The sequence below is a fragment of the Candoia aspera genome, chromosome 3 (assembly GCF_035149785.1).
Source record: "Candoia aspera isolate rCanAsp1 chromosome 3, rCanAsp1.hap2, whole genome shotgun sequence".
Lineage (NCBI taxonomy): Eukaryota > Metazoa > Chordata > Lepidosauria > Squamata > Boidae > Candoia > Candoia aspera.
The window spans coordinates 137,321,270-137,342,721 of NC_086155.1; the positions used below are offsets into that span (position 1 = coordinate 137,321,270).

Consider the following 21,452-nt stretch of genomic DNA (forward strand, 5'->3'; position numbering starts at 1 on the left):
TATTTTTGTTCACAGACTATAGAGGAATGAAGGGTTCAGTTCGTTTGTTTTTTTAATCGTATGGCATAGCAGTTCGGTGTTCATGCTGCTTTTTCTTGCTGGGAAATCATTGTGAGGTCCAGCAGCCAGATGTGTAGACTATTTAGCTGTGACAAGTCACGTTGCCCGGGGTGCACCACGAGGAGGCTAGTCTACATTGCACCGAGTTGGGCTGAGAGAAAGTGACTGGTTCAAGGTCACTCAGCCGGCTTTCATGCCTAAGGTGGGACTAGAACTCACAAACTCCTGGTTTCTAGCCCAGAACCTTAACCACTAGACCAAACTGGCTCTCTAAGGGCTCAGTGCAAGAAATGAAATTAAATGAAATTAAAGCATCCTCAGTGGATGCCTTTCCGACTTCTGCTTGAACCCATCTAGTGAAGGAGAGCTCACTACCTCTCTGGGTGATTGATTCCATTGTTGAGTTGCTCTTACTGCTAGGGTTTTTTCCTAACTTTTAATCAAAATCTGTAACTTAAATTAATTATTTTGTGTCCTGAATTCCAGAGTGTAAGAGAACCTGCCAGTCTTCTGTGTGACATGCTGTAGTGGCAATGCTGAAGACCATTGTTATTTCGAGGAGTTTAAGTGACATACTTTGATTTTCTCCTTCACATGAAGAAGCTTAGAGTTTATTTTGAGTTATACTAATGTTTAGCTGGCTTGTTTTTTATTTCTGTTTGGAATTGGGGAAGGGGCTGATAAGAGAAAACCCCAAGATAGTTTTTGTTAAGCACTAGCTTATCTGTATAGCCTCCCAGGCTCTCAGAAACAGGTGCTTCAGACCCCAGGAACTGTCCTAGTCAAGGCCGGGTCCTGCAGCCTCAGTACCATGGAAACAGGATCATGAGGTTTTAGGGCCAGACTTTGATAAAAACCTTAGTATTGTCTTTTGAGCTTGGGAGTTTCTGCACAGATCTGAGCACTGGGTGCTATGGAAATTGAGCCATCCTGGGGTATCTCTGCTGTCTTTGTCAAGGGGCTCCTGACAGCTGATGGAGAGAGGGTTTCAACTTGCTGGGTATATAATGATTTTCCTTTCCTTATGCTATGCTTTTTACGCTTTGTTTAATCTGCCTAAACTGTGTTTCTGTTTAAACTGTGTTTCTGTTTAAATTTGTTTGCTTGAGTTTATAATAAAGCTTAAAATCTCTTTATCCACTGGTATGCTTATTGTCTCTGGATCTAAAAGAACCAATTGTCTGAGCACCTGATCACTGCTTGGACACTTGGCAGAACACATGCTTTCAGTTATTTGAAGAGGGTTATCACATCTCCCTCAGTCTTTTCTCCTCAAACCTAAACATGCCATGCTCCCTCGATCTCTTTTCATTAAACTCGGTTGCTGGTCCATCAGTCAGCTTCATTACCCATCTTTGATCATATTGTCATTTTTCTGAATTACTCTTAAAATCTACTGTTCAGAACTGGACATAGTACTTGAGATGCGGTCTGAGCAAAGCAGAATAAAGTGAAATTACTACTTTTTGTGATTTGGAAACTATGCTGTTATTACTATATGTGTATCAGTTATAGTAAATTTTAACTATAGTGTCGATGGTAATACTTAGTGCTGTAACTGTGAAACACAAATAATTGCATTATCAGAAAATAATTCACGCTAAGTTTGAGAGAAGGCCGTGGCTCCATTTCACTAACGAGAGACGAGAAAATCAAATCACTTCTTATATACAATAGAAGTAACACAGTGCAGGTGTTTGTTTCAGCCAAAAGGAAATAAAATCCCTCCCCACATGGAAATGATATAATCTAAGGACAAGAAAAGAAAACTTCTGCATAGCCCCCATCTAACAATTCTACAAACTCTGGATGTTTATCATAGCTATATTTTATTTTATTCATTTTTATTTAAACAATTCTTACGGGCTCCCCAATTTTCCTGAAATTAGCACCAAAAGGAGGCAGCAGGGGCAAGGAACTTGCCAGCAAGTAGAGAGGGGAAGCAGCCCCCCCCCTCAGTCTGCCCGACTGCTGCAGTGTTTCTACAGTGCCCATGATGAAGAAACAGCTTGCCTCAGCACACACAACGTGAAACGTCTTACAGTTGTTTGACCACCCCTGCTCTGGCTCAGGCATGGATTTGGGGAGGTGAGTCACATCTTGCCTGTATCTCACATCTCCTTTGGTACAGCACCCGTGGTACACACCGCACTGGTTGAGAAACCTGCCTTTGAGCACAATGATTAGAAGTCTTTCTACAAAGGGAAGAGTACAAAGATGTTTAAAAAGAATTGGCATAAGCTGCTTTTCTAGGAAAAAATCTAGAAAAACATTCCAATATTTGATGCGAAAGTGCATAAAAGCTTCTTCCAAAAATTATTCATCTACTTAACTAGGCCTATTTTAATCAGAGTCATGACTTTGGGGTAGCGCAGAGTGTGATTCATGCGTAGCACACAATCAAGGGAGCCCTGATCTGCCTGTCTTGTAAGGCTTTAAATACTTGCTTTTTTCCCCCCAGATGTTGAGTCAGGAAGAGGTGTGATCCCATCCCATATGATTGTTTTGACTGTTGAGTTGCCTGGCAGAATTTTCAGTATAAGTTTTATTTTGTTTGTGATGGTTTATTTTTAGTTTTTGGTTTCTAATTATAAGCTACCCTGTCTTAAGTGGGCAGCCATATACAGTAAATTAAATAATATGTCGGACATTTGCATACCTTCCAGCTGCTGCAAATATAATTTGTAGGCTTTTACTTCACTTCCCATTACCTTGTGCTTTTATTTTTGTTGCCTAAGTTAAAAAAAAAATCAGAGTGATGTGATCAGGGCTGACATCACAGTGGACAGGATCAAAGGACCACACCCATACCCACACCCATATTTCCCCTTATTTAATCTCCTTCCAGTGTGGCTATGTGTATGTATGTGTCAGTTGAAAACTGAGATAGCTGCAGAAAGAGAACTCCAAAAGAGCCCTTATTTTTATGGAGATGTTGTAGGATTTCTTCATGATCATAGAGAGGAAAGGTCTCCATTTGCATGACATGACTGACTGGAGGAAGCTAATTTAACTCCAAACAGGATGGGGTCTGTTTAGGGGTAAAGCTAACTCTCTCAGGATTAATGGTCTTAGTCATTTGATTTGGCTTACTCATTGAAATGTCACTCTAATTCTTGGAAACCCAGTTAATTATGTCAAGTCAGCAATGCCACTGTCTATCACCATTAAGTATATTTTGACAGTATAGTTTCTGTCTCTCATTGGTGCCTGTGATGTCACATTTCTGTTATGACACCTAGATTACCTACTGATGGGGCAGGGGAAATGGCTTTTCACCACCAGTGTAGTTTCTGATAGGCAGAGGGACATAGTCAGAAGGACATGGTGTTCTTTATTGATAGTAACTGCTTTCCTTAAAAAAAAACTGTAAAAAAATCAGTAATTTTCAGGATGATTGCTTGGAAAACATCTTGCCTTCACTTCCTGCCATCAGCCACAAATCAACAAATAGTAAAGAAAGGAAGCTTGGCTTCAAGGATCAGGCCTGTGACAAGATCTAGTCTGAACCTGCCATCACTGGTCATCTCTCAGAAGCTGAACCACTGTGATAAGCTGGATGATATAAATGAAGTATTCCTAAAGCTCTCTATGCTTTATAGCAATTTGCATGATCCAATGAGAGAACTATTGCTTCAATGTGCATGTGAAGATCAACAAAAGCGTAAGTTATACCACATATACTGTATATCCATTTTAGATAATATTTGTACATGAGAATAGGGTTGCCAACATTTTTACTGATTGAAACTTCTCAGTTTTAAAGAAATTGACCATCCTGTAAGGGAACGTAAACATACTTGCTTCTTGGGGTGGGGTGGAAAATCTAGCAGGTACAAAGTTCATTTTTAAAATTTTATTTAATGGCATTTATAACCCACCCAAATCCTGGAGGACTCTGGGTAGTGCACAACAATGAATAAAAACAAACAAAAAACCCACATCACAATAAAAATACAAAAACAAAACCAAATTCAAGATAAGCATGCCACAATCAGTCAAATGGATCCAAATTCTCCTTGGAATAAACTGCTTTGAGTTGTTTCCAAACTATCAGCAAAATGGTAGCTTTATGTACTTTGGAGGGTGGGGTGGCGATGTAAATGAGAGCCAGTTTGGTCTAGTGGTTAAGGTGCTGGGCTAGAAACCAGGAGACAGAGTTCTAGTCCCACTTTAGGCATGAAAACTGGGTGGGTGACCTTGGACCAGTTACTCCCTCTCAGCCCAACTCACCTCACAGGGTTGTTGTGGGAAAAATAGGAAGAGGAAGGAGTATTTGGTTTGTTCGCCGTCTTGAGTTATTTATAAAAATAATAAAAGTGGGATAGAAAATAAATAATTCCATAAAGAGGGAACTACCATAGGGAAGGCTTGCTGTCTCTGCCATATACCTCCATGTATCCTGAGTGCAGTGGGGAGCTACAGTTTCAACAGGCCTTCTCTGGATGACTGGACCAGATGAGTGGTCTCAGCTCTGGCGTAAGCATTGCCTAATATATTCTCCCAGTGCTGCCCCATTGGGAGGACTCTAAAGGTAACAACTAGGACTTTCAGTTGGGTCCAGAAGCCTATTATGAGCAAATGCAACAATTTTAATACAGGTATAATTCTACGCTGGCATCCCCAGAAATATGTATAGTCCTCACTTGTTGAAGTTTCAGAAGCAACTCAAAATTTTGCTCCAAGAAACATTGGGCCCCAGTTGACTGGTTGTGGGGTGCCTATCTTGAGGTGCCTTTTGTTGATATTTTAGTTATGAGTTGTAGCTGTGGCTTCTGGGTCATCTCCAAAGGCAGCCCCACGTAGAACACATTGGAGTAGCCTAATTGGGCAGTCATCAGGGTATGAGATAACTTGTAAATGGAACATGAAGATTGGTACTATTGCATTAATTTGGGAAAAGGGCAGATGCAGTTATGAGTAAGGAGTTGATATTTAATGTAATTTTGCCAAAACAATACTGGTTCAAAATTATACTGTTGTAGCTTTTATTTGATTCATTTGGATTCCGAGATAAAGAGTGCCTTGAGTCATAACTTCTTAATAACTACAGCCTGAAAAGTTGTATCTACTTTTAAAATAATACTGATTATCACAAAGGACAGCTACTGTTTTAATGCTAGTTTGCAGAAGATTAAAATAATGTCTGAAGTGGGATAAAGAAAGGATTATATTGCAATAAAACTAATCTTCCCTCATAAGCAAAGCTTTTAACAGTGCCCAGTTGGAAAAATCCAATTCAGTATTTTGGAAGAAAAGATCATTAAGAGACTTTAAGAAGTTTCATAGTAGAATAAGAAAGAAACTATGTGAAATTAGACTGAAAAAGAAAACCAACAGCAAATGACAATGACCTGTTTATTTTTTATTTAAGAATCAGGATTGCAAGTTAGTACGATCACTCCTTTCCCATTATTTAACTTATTTTTTATTTATTAAATTTATACCACCCATCTCACTATAAAAGTGACTGTGAGAGGCTTACGAATAAAAATTATAAACCATTATAAAAATAGAAAAAGTACAAAAATAGAAGATATAAGAGGGAAACTAAAAGGCAGAGAGAGCATCTTAAGCCACCAGCCAACCCCAGGGCTGCCTATCACTCCTGGATCCCCAAGCTAGTTGGCAGAGCCAGGTCTTGACACTCTTCCTGAAGGCCAGAAGAGTGGGGGCCAACCTCACCTCAGGGGGCAAGATATTCCATTATAGTTATAAGTAAAAGATGGTCTTTTTCCCATTCATCCGTAGTGTATAATAAAAAAGGTATCGTACAATTAAATGTAGGGCCAGCTTCCTCCCTCCCTTGGTAGTGAACAATATAACAACCAATTAAAACATCTAATACAATAAAAACCCTTTTAAAAAAAAGCATCAAGACACCCATCTTCAGTTTGGGCCAAAGGCACAATGGCACAACAGTACAATGAAATAAAACCATTTTAACTTATTTTCAAAAAGCCAGAAGGGTAGGTGCTGCACTTCTAGAGGGAGATAATTCCATAAATTGGGGGGCTACTGCTGGGAAGACGTGACCCCTTGTCTATACCTCATGCACCTCAGAAGCGGAGGGACTCTCATCAGGCCATCTTGTAATGATTGAATTGGGTGGGTAGATTCTTCAATGGCAAGGTATTGCCTGTTGTAACTGGAGCTATGCCCTGTAAGGTTTTAAAAGTGATGACTAGTACTTTGAACTGAACCTGGAAGCTTGTTGTTGTTGTTGTTTATTCGTTTAGTCGCTTCCGACTCTTCGTGACTTCATGGACCAGCCCACGCCAGAGCTTCCTGTCGGTCGTCAACACCCCCAGCTCCCCCAGGGATGAGTCCATCACCTCTAGAATATCATCCATCCACCTTGCCCTTGGTCGGCCCCTCTTCCTTTTGCCCTCCACTCTCCCTAGCATCAGCATCTTCTCCAGGGTGTCCTGTCTTCTCATTATGTGGCCAAAGTATTTCAGTTTTGCCTTTAATATCATTTCCTCAAGTGAGCAGTCTGGCTTTATTTCCTGGAGGATGGACTGGTTTGATCTTCTTGCAGTCCAAGGCACTCTCAGAATTTTCCTCCAACACCACAGTTCCAAAGCATCTATCTTCCTTCTCTCAGCCTTCCTTATGGTCCAGCTCTCGCAGCCATATGTTACTACAGGGAACACCATTGCTTTAACTATGCAGACCTTTGTTGTCAGTGTGGTGTCTCTGCTCTTAACTATTTTATCGAGATTTGTCATTGCTCTTCTCCCAAGGATTAAGCGTCTTCTGATTTCCTGACTGCAGTCAGCATCTGCAGTAATCTTCGCACCTAGAAATACAAAGTCTTTCACTGCTTCTACATTTTCTCCCTCTATTTGCCAGTTATCAATCAAGCTGGTTGCCATAATCTTGGTTTTTTTGAGGTTTAGCTGCAAGTCAACTTTTGCACTTCCTTCTTTCACCTTCATCATAAGGCTCCTCAGTTCCTCTTCGCTTTCAGCCATCAAAGTGGTATCATCTGCATATCTGAGATTGTTAATGTTTCTTTCAGAGATTTTAACTCCAGCCTTGGATTCCTCAAGCCCAGCATGTCGCATGATGTGTTCTGCATACAAGTTGAATAGGTAGGGTGAGAGTATACAGCCTTGCCGTACTCCTTTCCCAACCTTAAACCAGCCCGTTGTTCCATGGTCTGTTCTTCCTGTTGCTACTTGGTCGTTATACAGATTCTTCAGGAGGCAGACAAGATGACTTGGTATCCCCATACCACTAAGAACTTGCCACAATTTGTTATGTCAAAGGCTTTAGAATAGTCAATAAAACAGAAATAGATGTTTTTCTGAAACTCCCTGGCTTCTTCCATTATCCAGCGGATATTGGCAATTTGGTCCCTAGTTCCTCTGCCTTTAATAAACCCAGCTTGTGCATCTGGCAATTCTCACTCCATGAATTGCTGAAGTCTACCTTGCAGGATCTTGAGCATTACCTTACTGGCATGTGAAATGAGTGCCACTGTTCGATAGTTTGAACATTCTTTAGTGTTTCCCTTTTTTGGTATGGGGATATAAGTTGATTTTTTCCAATCTGATGGCCATTCTTGTGTTTTCCAAATTTGCTGGTATATGGCATGCATTACCTTGACAGCATCATCTTGCAAGATTTTGAACAGTTCAGCTGGGATGCCGTTGTCTCCTGCTGCCTTGTTATTAGCAATGCTTCTGAAGGCCCATTCAACCTCACTCTTCAGGATGTCTGGCTCTAGCTCACTGGCCACACCACCAAAGCTATCCCTGATATTGTTATCCTTCCTATACAGGTCTTCTGTATATTCTTGCCACCTTTTCTTGATCTCTTCTTCTTCTGTTAGGTCCTTGCCATCTTTGTTTTTGATCATACCCATTTTGGCCTGGAATTTACCTCCAATGTTTCAAATTTTCTGGAAGAGGTCTCTTGTCCTTCCTATTCTATTGTCTTCTTCCACTTCCGCGCATTGCTTGTTTAAAAATAATTCCTTATCTCTTCTGACTAACCTCTGGAATTTTGCATTTAATTGGGCATATCTCCCCCTATCACTGTTGCCTTTTGCTTTCCTTCTTTCTTGGGCTACTTCTAGTGTCTCAGCAGACAGCCACTTTGCCTTCTTGGTTTTCTCTTTCTTTGGGATGTATTTTGTTGCCGCCTCCTGAACAACGTTGCGAACTTCTGTCCATAGTTCTTCCGGGACCCTATCTACTAAGTCCAGTCCCTTAAATGTATTCTTCACCTCCACTGCATATTCCTTAGGAATATTAGTGAGCTCATATCTAGCTGATCTGTGGGTCTTCCCTAATCTCTTTAGTCTGATCCTAAATTGTGCAATAAGAAGTTTGTGATCTGAACTACAGTCAGCTCCAGGTCTTGTTTTTACCGACTTCGTAGATGTCCGCCACCTTTGGCTGCAAAGGATGTAGTCAATCTAATATCGGTGTTGTCCATCTGGTGAAGTCCATGTATAAAGCCGTCAGTACCTGGAAGCTTACTGGAAAGCAACGCAGCAACTTCAGAATAGATGTTATTCTGTGCTTCTGGGGCTGACCTGCCAGCACTTTAGCCAGCTATAGCTTCCAGGTTGCCTCCAAAGGCAGCCCCATATAGAGCATGTTACAGTATTCAGCCAATGGTGAGCCAGCTATTCTTGGCATGACTGACAAAGGCACAGTTCCAAGGCCAGTAATAAGCAAGTGTGGCCCTATCCAAACCACCAGTATATTTTAAATTTCAGACAATTCTGTCCTTCTCTTCAGGTTATCAGGTTTCCTACTTTGACAAGTTCTCAACGAATCTGGTGCCTAAAGAGGCATATTGTTCACCACGGCCGGATCATATGCCCCTAACAAAAAGAAGGCTTTCTAACAAGGCTGCCAATGAGCGTAGAGCTTTTGGAGTGTATAGGCAAGATATTCCATTACCAACTATAATTGCAAGGTAAGATATATAGTAATTATTTTTAGGCTCAGTTGCATCTACTGTATAATACTCTTTCAGTCTCTATTGCTCTTTTTCTCTGTGTTACTTCTGTCACCTTAATATGCTTCTGAAAGACTCTCCCAATCCCTAAAAATGGATGGAAAACCTTCACAATTTCCGTAGAGAAATTCCTTTGCCACCAATTCAGCTGAAAAGTTTTTAGGCTGCATCTTCAGACCACAAGAAGAATCATGACTCTTCCCTTTTTGTTGAATTAGAACAGTGAATTATTCCTAGATTATTTTGCTACATAGCCAGCTTCTTTTCTAATACCTGTGCAGTATTAGAGGCACAGAATTTACTAACCTCTACAAAATATAAGAATTTGACAAAAGTGGAGAATTTGGAGAGCTCAAAGTTAAAATATTGTGTTTGTGGTGTTCTCTGAGCTTGGTTGTTTTCCTGCAGCATTTCGTTACCAGGCGAAGTAACATCATCAGTGCATGGATAAGTGAAGTTTGCTGGTTGTTTATATGTAGTAGCTTGCTCCACCAGTCTTGGTTGGGGTGTGGCTTCTTCCTTGAAATTTCCTTGATTAAGGCACTGTTTCTTCTCACTGTTAATCTGGGCTGTTTTCTGCTTAACTGGGTGCTGGTTGTTAGGGTCAATGTTGTTTGGGCTGTTTGTTTCCTTCCCTGACTTTTGGTTATGTCTTTTTCATGGTATGTACATGGGATTTATCTTTATGTGTCTGTAGATGGCTGATTTGTCAGAATGCCAAGTTTCCAGGAATTCCTAGCAGTTTGGGATTTGGCTGGATCTAAATGTCAACAGTTTCCCAGTTTAAATTGTGATTTTATTTGTTTGTTTGTTTGTTTGTTCATTCATTCATTCATTTAGCCACCAATCTTACATTTGTAACTCTGGACAGTTCAGATAGTTAAAAACAACCAAATAACACAACCAATAAACAAAACATGGGAAAACAGTAACAATACAATAACCTTTTAAAACCAAAAAAAACCCCCAATTAAAATCAAAATTAATCCCGGAAAACATAAAAAGCAGGCAAGTGCAGGTCATGGATCAATTAGTATAACCATCTGGCAGGCACCATACCATAACCAGATCCCTAGGCCTGTTGACACAATCATATCTTTAGAACCTTTCAGAAGGCAAGCAGGGTTGGGGCCAATCTAACCTCAGGGAGATTATGTTCTAGAGGGTGGGTGCTGTGGAAGAAAAGGCTCTCCTCCTATGTCCCATCAGATGACACTCCTTAATCAACCTGATGGGACAGGTAGATATAACCAGGGAGAGATTGGACCTCAAATAACCTGGCCCCATGCCATGTAGGGCTTTATGGGTTATTACCAGCACCTTGAACTGAATCTGGAAGCAAACTGGCAACCAGTGCAGCTTGCAGAGATGTAATGTTTGTTGAGCAAGGAATGCACATAACTGCCTGCACCACTGCATTTTCCACCTGCCCTTAGTCCCTACTATGAGAGATCCTGCCCTTAGTCCCTACTATGTTGGGTGCTGCAGGGTTTGGTTGTTGTGCCCATTCCTAGATTGTGAGGCTCTGCTCACAATTACTCATGCCCTGCTTACCTCCCAAATAGACTATCGTAATGTGCTCTACATGGGGCTGCCCTTGAAGAGTATCCCTAAGCTTCAGCTGGGGCAAAATGAATCAACACAGGCAGTTGTGTGTGCCCCTAGAAGGACACACATTATACCTCTGCTCCATGAGCTGCATTGGATACCAGTTTCCTTCCAGGTCCAATTCAAAATGCTGGTTTTGACCTTTAAAGCCCTATGTGGCATGGGGCCAGATTATCTGAGAGACCACCTTTTCCCGATTACATCTACCTGTCCCATCAGGTTTGGCAGGACAGGCATGCTGCAGGTCCTGTCTGCAAGAGTTCCATCTGATGGGACCTAGAAGGCAAGCCTTTTCTGACACGGCACCCTCCCTCTGCAACATTATCCCTCCAAAGTGAGGCTAGCCCCAACCCTTAGGGCCTTCTGGAAAGCTCTCAAAATGTTTTTCAGCAAGTCTGGGGTTCCCCTGGTAATAGAGAGACTGTGCATTGGCTGCATTATACATAATATCTTCCCTCTCCTGGTCTTGTTTTATCTATATTTTTAATTGTTTTTAATCAGTTTTGTAGAATGTTTTAACAGATGGTTTTATTGTATGCCACCCAGAGTCTGTGTGAGATGGGCAGCCATAGAAATTTAACAAACAAACAAACAAACAAATAAAAATTCTCTGAAGTTGTTGCATGACCACCTTCTCAACAACCTTCCCTAAAAATGGAAGGTTGGAGACTGGATGAAAATTGTCCAGAATGGTTGGGTCTAGCAATGGTTTCTTGAGGAAGGGGTGAACCACTGCCTCCTTTAGACACCCTCTCTCAAGGAAGAATTCACCACCACCAAAGTGCAACCACATGTCAACTACTGGGAGGCCTTTGCCAACCAGAAGGGACAGGGATCCAATAAACAGGTGGCTGAGCTCACAGTCATAAAGACCTGTCCACTTCCTCAGGCCCAACAGGTTCAAACTCCTCCCAGATAACCTGGCAAGACTGTGCCCCAGGCACCTCCACACCTGTACTAAGGCTGGCATCCACCTGGGAGCAAGTCCAAGTGATTTTGTCTGACAAATGCTCTGCAAATTCCTCCCTTGCAAGTAAGCACCCAAATCCCCCTACCCAAAAGGGCACAGGTCACCCTAAGGAAGGTCTCTGGTTGGCTTTCCGTGGACGCAATAAGGGTGGAGAGGTATTGATGCTTTGCCACCTTTACTGCCACGAGGTACCCTTAATAGTGGCTCTAACTCATGTTTAGTTGAATTCACTCTTCATTGACCTCCAGCGGCACTCCAGACTCTTAACCCACTCTATCTCCCTCAGCATTTCCGTGAACCACAGAGAGTGATCAGATGGAAGGCCACTTGGGCATGATCCAGTCCAAAGCCTCTGCTGCCCTCCTATTCCAGGTGATGATGGCTTCAGTCGGACCATGCAGCAAACTGTCAGGAACAATCCCCAGATCACTTTGGAACCCATCAGGGTCCATCAGTAACCTAGGGCAGACTGATTGAGTAGATCCTGCCTCCCTATTTATCTATGTGTTACAAGATTAAGGAATCTTATTCATATCTGTTGACTACAAATTGCTGTTCATGGATACATTCTGCCAATCTTCTACCGGTTTGTCCTTCATAGTGGCTGTTATACTGTAGTCTTTATACTGTATATTGTAGACGACTCCTGCTTTTTCTTTGGTTCCTGGGTCTTTGGCTTTGCTTAAGAAGTTTTGGAGGGATTGCGTTGATTTCCATGCTACAATGATACCAAGAAGTTGTAGTAATCTTTTGATCATCTCGGAGATCTTTTTGATGAACAGGAGAATTATCTTTTCCATAAGTGTGATAGTTGTGTTGCGATGGGTGCTGTAACATCAAACGAAACCATAATTTCATCTTCTTCAATTGTTAGGTTTTTGAGTTTTGAAAGATATTCTAATGAAGAATTGATAGAGTGTTCATTCCTATCAATGAGGTTCCAACCGTTTTGGTGAGCTCTTTTGCTAAAATGCATGTTAGGGTCCTTGGTAGTGATACAATTGGACAGAGTAATATTTTGGGTTTGTGTATTTTAGGGCATCCATAAAAACATGAGGACAGGTCATTGTACTTCTTTTCTGATTTGTTGTTTCCTGACAAGATAATTGAGGGTTTTCTTGATTTGTCCAGTTTCTATATAGGGTCGATGTTTATGGGGTTGTAGGTTTGTCCTTCAGTAGTTCCTTGGCTTTTTGTATGTGTTGTATTTTGTCCATGGTAACTGTGGTCTGGCTTTTGTCTGCTGGGAGGATAGCAATGGTTTTAAGTTTTTAGGGTTGCTCTTTCTTCTGCTTTCAGGTGGTTGCTGTGAAGTCAGTCAAGTCGTTTTGAATGATCCTTCTAGGGCTGCAAGGATTTTAATTTGGTTTGCTCTCTCTGTGTTGAGGTTAAATCAGAGAATATTATATTCTGGGGTGGATAGTGGATAGCTGGAGATACTTACTAACCATTCAGGTTCAGTTTCATCTTTTCCTATAAGATTTAGCTATAGTGGTTTGGTTTGCTGTTTTGATTGTACTTTTTCAGCTTGTCTTCATGAGGTGGCCTTGATGGACTTTGTTAGTATCTTAATGTGTTCTGGGATCATGGTTTGTTCTAATTTCTCCTTAATGCCACTGATGGCATGCTGCTATTTATGCAGCCTAAGGTGAGCATCCACCATCATCAGACATACCATTTTTTGGCCACTCTGTTATTTTCCATCCAGCTGCACAATTTCACAATTTATTAGAGGTCGTATCTTACATTTGTAGGCAGGGAAACAGTGAGAGAAGAACCAATAACCTAATCAAGGAACTATGTAGGAAGGAACCAAATCCCAACCAAGACTCGCAGGGCTATAATACATACACAACCAGCAAACTTCACCCTCCCATGAACTGATGATGTTACTAGCCTAGTCATGAAACATTTGCAGGAAAACAACCAAGGTTAGAGAACACCAAGAACCCAACAATATGACAAAAGTTGTTTATGGTTGAGTTTCTGGAAGACATAAACAAGATGGTTAAAAATCTGAGTACTGAGATTCTTATGATACAAATACACATAATTTTGAAATAAAATACATTAACCAATGTTTGGCAAACACTTGCTGTTCTATTATCCAAATCAGAAGTAAAAACTAGGACCCCACTACCATGGGAGCACTTAAGAGCATCTAGGCTGGAGTATATGGATCATTTTTAAATGTAAAAGCCCATTTGGAGAAGAGGGAACAAGAACACTGAATTTAGGATTTAATTCTGTGCAAGTACTTCACTGAATGCCAGCGCGGTGTAGTGGTTAAGGCATCAGTTTAGAAACTGGGAGACTGTAAGTTCTAGTCCCACAGCCAGGTGGGCAACCTTGGGCCAGTCACTCTCTCTCAGCCCTAGGAAGGCCATGGCAAATCAGTTCTGAAATCTTGCCAAGAAAACCACAGGGACTTGTCCAGGCAGTTGCCAGGAATCAAGACTGACTCGAAGGCACGTGCACATGCACACACACACACAGTTACAGTACTGACAAGTACTTTTTATTATGACCATAATGCATAAAAACAATAATTAAAGAAATATATTTGTTCAGTGAATCACGAAGTTCCCTTCTGTCAATCATCAGAAAGCCAAGTAAGGAGGCTACAGGTCTAGTCCATTATAAATATGACATAAGTTCCTGCGTGGCAGGAAAGTTTTAAGGTTGGAGCAGACTTTAGAATTGTCAGAAGACATTTCCACTATTGCGCTCAATCTTTCTAACACCAGTGTGTAAAGACAGTATTTCAAACAGTAGCTGAGAATGAAGGGTCTAATCAGAGAAAGGCCAGGTACATATAAATTGCTTTGTTAGGTTGCATACACTCAATCCATGTCATCTTATCCCTTTATTCAGTGTTTCTTTACTAATAAAACTTTTGAACATGATGCAATATACCATCAACCTTTTTACTCAATAAGCTGTGATTGATTTTCTATGGGAGATCCAAGGAACAGAGCCAAGCCCGGCAGTGAGGGCCATCAGAACCTGACATTGGTTTTGCAGCACAATCCTTAAAGTCTAATGTTTATTTACCACTTTGCAATCCAGATAGCCTCAGCATGGAAAACTAATGATGAATTGTCATCAGCTTGGTTAGAAGATGGAGAATATTGTTTTCCCCAAAAGAAAATGCTGATATTTGGCATGGTAAGGTTAGAATTGTTTGAGCAAAAAAGCACCAGAAAAGCATGAAGCAAAGATCTAACTTCCTTCCCTTTCTACCCATCAGTGCTATATGTAGCACCTGCTAGGACTGTGAAACCCCCAGTATGATCAATCTGAGGAGGCAGGTGTTGAAACAAGGAAACACAACCCTCCTACTACATCTGGTACAAGTTTTCAGGTATTTGGTAGGTTGAACGCAATTGTGGAAGGCGTCCAGGAATCCTTATCCATATTCAGCCATGCTGGTAACAATGGAATCTGTATCAGGAATGTCACTTAGTTTTGCAGTAATTAAAAAATTGGGTAGAGCCATATGTTTCGACCGCTTCACCTGACTCCAGAGATCAAGAGATTGGATTATTTACTCAATGCAGAATTAAATGTCCTTAGATAGAACAGTTTGCACTCCAACCTCAGGAGACATAAAACTCAGGAGACATAAAAAAGCATGAGAATCTATGAATCACCAGTTGTACAGAATATAAGGGAACTACAGCCATTTGGTATTAACTGTTTTAAAACCATATGGACCAAAGGGGTGATGCAGATGGTTTGGATCCTTCCTAAGTTCACAGAGCTAATGAGTAGTATGGTGACTGATGGTGTCTTGAGAAGATAATGCCCTTGTTAACATAAAGATCTAATCAAGGAAAGATGAACAGGATAAAGCTAAAAAAAATCACTTCAGTTCTCGCAGGATGAATAGGTTGGGGAATAGGAGTGATGGCAACAATATTAGGTATGGGAAATGGATGAATATTTTGGATAACAACATTACTGAGATACATCCAAACAGGTCAAAAACAATAGTACTGTCAAACATCATTGTTTATTTGAATGGGCCATTTTAATAAAAGACTCTGCACACATCATGGCAATATATTCATTACATATATCTAATTTTTTTAAAAGTAGGTAGTTAAACAGAATTGTATGTCAGAGCTTGGCAATGCTGCTAGCTAATAAAAAAGAAAGTTGTTCAGTATTCTCCCTCCTTCCCACAGAACCAGACTGCTTTGGAGTCTCAAGTCCCAGCTCTCCAAGTCATTTTCTGCAGCTCACAATAATATTTTATAGGTACTGGGGGGAGTGCCCAGCAAGGCCAGGGTGCTAGCACCATGAAGACAGGTAGGGCTGTGGGGAGTACTCCAGGAAGGAGGATGCCTGGTAGTGGCCTCTTTAAAACTTACCTTACCCCCAATCTGGTGGGTCTCTCGGCAAGAGTATGGCCTATTAGGTTGAGCTACCTCTCGTTCCAAGCAGCACCCTCCTCCAGAAACTTGAGGTAAGGCATTTATGTGAGTAAGGCAAACAGCAACAGGGTAGTGAGATTTTCACCAGGAAAATGGTGCATATGGAGAGAACCTTCCCTTTTTCGTCATGTGATCTTAGTCTTGATCATACATCCATACTTATTCTTAGCCAGACAACCTTGTTCAAGCCTTTTCCTCTCACATCTTCAGCTTTTACTGTTAAAGAAGCCATTGATGGAAAAGCTTTTCAGAGTTCCCACATTTTAGGGGAGACATTTTCTTGGCTCAGCAATAAAATCTGAATACCGTATGTGCCAGCTATTGTTTTTAAAAAACTGTATTAATATGACATACTAATCAACTGTCATAAAACTTGAGCAAAATATAAGACTATAATGAAGTTGTATTCATCCTTATCACATGCACTTGAAAACAGAGATTTAATTATCTTTTTCTAATACAAATAGTACCATTATTTTGTTTTTTCCTTTCTCCACAATAGATGGATACCAAAGACCATGACATCTCAGTATGATCAGCAATCAGTTATTCAAGAGCTTACAAATTTTGGTGACATTGAATCACTTACCCCTTTTGGAAGACAAACAGTCATTGTCACATTCAAAGAGATCTGCTCTGCATGCAAAGCAGTGAGTGCTTTCCCACCTAATGGCCCTAAGAGGCATCTACAGTGCTTTTGGCATCATAAATTCTTGTCAAAATACGAAATTCCAAAAGACAAAAGAGCTAAACTCTAGCCAGAATGAAGGGACCATCTGGATATGTATCCAAGGTATTCATTTAATGACGTTTTTTGTAGTAAGGGAACAGAAACAACTCTTATAGCAATTTATTTTGCGTGATCTACTAGAAACTAGAGCTTTGATTTTTTCTGGATGAAGCTCATTACGGCATTAATGCATTCATCAGAGAGCCATCTTTCCTTGAGACATTCACATTCTTGAGAATTAACCTCATGTAGCTTCTCTTTTTCCACGCTTCGTATTAGCTGCTTGGAAACTGCCAAAGTCTGGAGAGGTAAAGAAATAAGGAACATATGGTTAATATGGACCACAGGAAGCCCATCTGGCTAGTATTGCTAAGGCAGGATCAGGGAGAGAATTTACTAGGGCCCAAAATCAGGGCCTACCCTCTTTGTCTTCTCTCTGCTCAACCATTTTCCCTTCAGCTGACTTCCAAACCCAAATCAAACTCAACTGATGTTATGTAGGGAATAATTAGGCACTTTTCTCCCAAATTTTCTATGTTAGCTTTCTTGGGCAAGAATGTGGCTGGATCACAAATTTTACTAAGATTGCATGCATTATAGAACCAAAAAAATACAAACTGGGTGTTGTTTCGTAAATGAAGCAGATCACACAATAGATTTTATCTATATGTTATTATAATGTAGCATGAAGAAATTATAGTACAAATTTTCTTTCTATTTATAGACCGTCAACAGCTGTCCCTCTATGTCACAAGTGAAAATCAAGAAGAGGATAATTAGGACAAATAAAATTGGTCATTCCATGTGTTTCTGCTTCTAATACTCATTTCCCTCAGTATATGTTCAAACAATCCACAATACAAAAAACTTAGAGTTAATTTGGATTGGTGTTTAGTGTCCAAAAATATGGTAAAGCCTTTTTAAGAGAGCTGTATTCTTTAACATAAAGATTCAGAAACAAGCAGATATAACTATGATTTAATTCAAGCAGATTTTTAATGCAATTCTCTTTGTCTCCACATACATGCAGTCTTTCTCTATAAATATGAACTCAGAAATAAGCTACAATCAGTTCAAAGAGATTTAAACCCAGATAGGGATGTACAGAACTGTAGCCTGCATATAATTCATGGTTTGGTTGCTTCAAGGGTAAGATATACAGGCCATGACTAAGTTAACAGTGTATGGATGCTTGTTAAATGGGCAGTTTCAAGCCGTCATTATTATCTACATTACAGAACTCCAAAACAGAGAGAATACACGCATGATCTTAGCCAAAAGGCCGAGAAGCAGAGAGAATACAATATAAAGGTAAAGGTTCCGGTTTAGTCATGTCTGACACAAGGGGGTGGTGCTCATCTCCATTTCATGGCTGAAGAGCCAGCGTTGTCCGAAGACACTTCCTCAGTCATGTGGCCAGCATGACAGTCACAGAACGCTATTACCTTCCCGCCTAAGTGGTACCTATTTATCTACTTGCATTTGCATGCTTTTGAATTGCTAGGTTGGCAAGAGCTGGGGCGAGTGTGGGAGCTCACTCCGTCACACGGTGCTCGGGTCTCAAACTGCCAAACTTGCAACCTTCTGGTCGACAAGCCTGGTGTCTTAACAGCTGAGCCACCACACACCCCTGAATACAATATAGTTTAAGTAAAATAATTTCTGACTGGGAAAGGATACAGATTCAGGTTATTATATCCTGATTTATCTCATTTTCTCCAGATATGAATACCAGAAGAATTATGCATATGTATTTCTAGCAAGTCTAATAAAATATAAAGAAGGTATTACCCAGAGTTTAATTCATTACTATGCATTTCCTGACTGAATGGCAGGAAACCATTCTAGGTTGCCTGTCTAGAGATAAGATATCAGACATTTTCTAAATAACTGTAGATTTATTCTTTCTTCCACAAGTCCACCAATTCTCTACAGTGTAGAAGACCATGCCTAAATTATTCAGAAAAGTATGCCTGAACAAGGTTCACTCCAGAGGATTCTCTAAATAATCTAAACTGCATGTTGTAACATTATCTCATCTAAACTAAACCACTGCCTGTGACTTAATTCAGTTTTTAAACTTACAAATCACATACTGATTATTAGACATTAATTATCAATTATAACAATATCAGCAATGAAATAATTTTAAGAATTGTAATATGAATAAAAATTAGGACTGTGTGTTTTGAAAAATGATTTTGAAAAATACTTTGGCCCTAGCACAAGGAAAGCAGTTCTGTGCCACTGGTTAAAGTAGGAATGTATTTCTTTAGGTTGAAATATACCTATTTTGCAAATTACATTTAAGATGTTTTGCTATAATGATCTATCTCATTAAAGCAGGAGCATTTTTTTTTCAGGCTCACACAGAGGCCTATAAAAAGTGCATGCTTTAAAGAACTGCAGAAGGATGCTGGGCTCGTCTGAGGTCCAAAGCACTTCTGAATCATTTTCTGGGTGTGCACAGTCCTACTGAAAATATAATCTGAACTTTAATTAACAAACCAAACATGAAGTAAACAAAATTACTGTACACATGAACATGTATCTGGACATACATACATGAAACCAAACAACCATACTAGTGATTATTTCTAGATTTTTTAAAAAATATATTCCTTTACACCACAATTCAGAGATGGTTTACAGTTTTAGAGATAAAATGTTATCATGGTATGCCAGGGGTCCTCAAGTTTTTTTGTTTTGTTTTATAAGCTGTCCACACACTCATGTTAAACACCAGTCAATCAGCAACATAAATATTCTAAAAAAAAACACCAGATTAATTTGGCATTCTAAGAACACATTGTGGATGCTACAGCTGCCACTGAAGTGGGAGTTTGCTCATGACAAAATGATTGCCGTGGTGGCATAGTCAATCATATACAAACATACACAGAACTTTTCAGATGAATCACAAAACCATGAAATACAAAGTGAGGACACTGATACCTAGTGGCATCATAGGGAGAACTACAAAGATTGTGTCTTTCTTGTTTTATAAGTCCAGGTAGTCCTCATTTAGCAACTGCCTTGTTTAGCAACCATTTGCAGTTATGACAGTGTTGAAAAAGCAACTTTGCGATCAATCCTTGCATTTACGACCTTTGCAGGTCTGTAAAGCAAAGGAAAGTTGAAGTAAGATCATAAGCACAGTTGCAGTTTCACTTAGTGATCACTTCACTTAATTGTGGTCATTAAATGAGAATAATTACCTGTATAGTTATTTCTTGCCCTAAATGTTGAAATCTAATATAATTGAAATGTTGGTTAAAGTCATTTTTTCCATCAATCACCATCTTTAACTTCTGATTTATGTTCTGATTTCCAAATAAATCAGAACAGCTGTGGCTCAGGGGCTTCTTGGTGTGCCGGGGCTCCAGGGCTACAAGAAGCAGCCCCTGGAAGCCTCAGCCACCCCAACACAGTCCCAGCCACCCTGCACTCTGAGACCCCTGCTGTCCTGCGCTCTGCTGCCAAAGCTGACCTTTGCTGTGCACGACCTGGGGAAGAAAGCCTCATGTAGCCAGCAGCTGCCTTGCGAAGTCCAGGGCGGGCACGCCTCATCAGCAGCGGGAGCAAGAAGACGGCAAAGGTCAGCTGGGGTGGCAGAGCGCGTGGTGGCAGGGGTCTAAAAGGGCACAGATGGGGGGAGACAGGTGGGAGGGAGTTGAAGCGCCCCTGCAGTTATAAGTGCGGGTGGACTGCCAAGTGCCCAAATTTTGATCACATGACCGTGGGTGCACTGCAATGGCCGTAACTTCGGGGACCAGTCATAAGTCCCTTCTTCAGCGCTGCTGTAACTTCAAATGGTCGTAAGTCAAGGACTACCTGGTATTCCTTCCCTTTCCTATTTTGCTGTTGTCCCTCCACAACTACTGTTCAGTATTGTCTGGCTACCAAGAAAATTCAGATTCATCGAGCTGATTTTGGAAGTGCCTTTTCCTTTTTTCCCTTTTCTAGTTTGTTTTCTTGCAATCTTCTTCCAGGCTTCCTTATACTGTGAATGGATGATGCCATTAGGGATGTACAAAATATTTCATTCTTATAACAATCCAAAGAAAACATGCATAGCTCCAAAACATTTGTTTCAAGTGGTGTCATTTCAAGTATACCATTTGTTCTGAGTGCAGTTAAGCTCTTATTTTGTGCTCTTTTCACTCTTTCCAGTTCAGCCAGTACTGCAGCAAGAATCTGCCTTGTTCCTGCTGCTATTGGTTTACACGGGATGGGGTAATATTAAGAGGAGTGGAATATTAAGAGGAAAGCAGACATTTCTTACGTTGCCACAAAGAATAAGTTTGCTTGCAGCTCCACCCTTGCTGGTAGGCCTGGTAAGTTATTGCGGTTGATGTTTTACAAGCTGTTTGCTCTGGGAAGCTAGGGTTGTGCAGATAGGTAGGTTGCAATTAAGAGTTTAAGCTTTGCATGCATTTTGAGCTGTGCCTTATTTTGCAAGCAAATAATGCAAAGCTGTGTGTATGCATGCATTACTGTGCATCATACACAAATGTTGCCAATACTGTTGAGGTTGCACAGGTGCAAAGACTAGTAAAATGTTGGTTGGTTGCTTTGTAGCTTTGGTATGTAGGTGCACTCTGTGCAAGTTTTGATACTCTCTTGCTGTATTTAGCTTCCAGAGTGCATTTAAAAATGACAAAAT

The 21,452-nt window shown here is 40.5% G+C and overlaps 2 protein-coding genes across 2 annotated transcripts in view; one reads left to right on the plus strand and one right to left on the minus strand.

The window, feature by feature from the left end:
• Positions 1-3,241: 3,241 nt before the first annotated feature.
• Positions 3,242-16,814, plus strand: LOC134493984 (testis expressed protein 56-like). The gene is made up of 3 exons (XM_063298843.1): positions 3,242-3,724; positions 8,817-8,997; positions 16,559-16,814. The coding sequence occupies exons 1-3, from the start codon at positions 3,454-3,456 to the stop codon at positions 16,812-16,814; spliced, it is 708 nt and encodes a 235-aa protein (XP_063154913.1). The 5' UTR covers positions 3,242-3,453.
• The window catches only part of ECI2 (enoyl-CoA delta isomerase 2), a 38,136-nt gene continuing 33,166 nt past the window's right edge, over positions 16,483-21,452 (minus strand). Inside the window, exon 10 of the mRNA XM_063298842.1 lies at positions 16,483-17,086. Coding sequence (XP_063154912.1) covers positions 16,931-17,086 — 156 coding nt within the window. The 3' untranslated portion in view covers positions 16,483-16,930. The remainder of the gene's footprint in view (positions 17,087-21,452) is intronic.

Coding starts and splice junctions, on each gene's coding strand:
- LOC134493984 (XM_063298843.1), top strand. CDS start 3,454: ATGATTGCTTGGAAAACATCTTGCCTTCACTTCCTGCCATCAGCCACA. Junction 3,725..8,816: donor ATGTGAAGATCAACAAAAGC/GTAAGTTATACC, acceptor CCTTCTCTTCAG/GTTATCAGGTTTCCTACTTT. Junction 8,998..16,558: donor TTACCAACTATAATTGCAAG/GTAAGATATATA, acceptor TCTCCACAATAG/ATGGATACCAAAGACCATGA.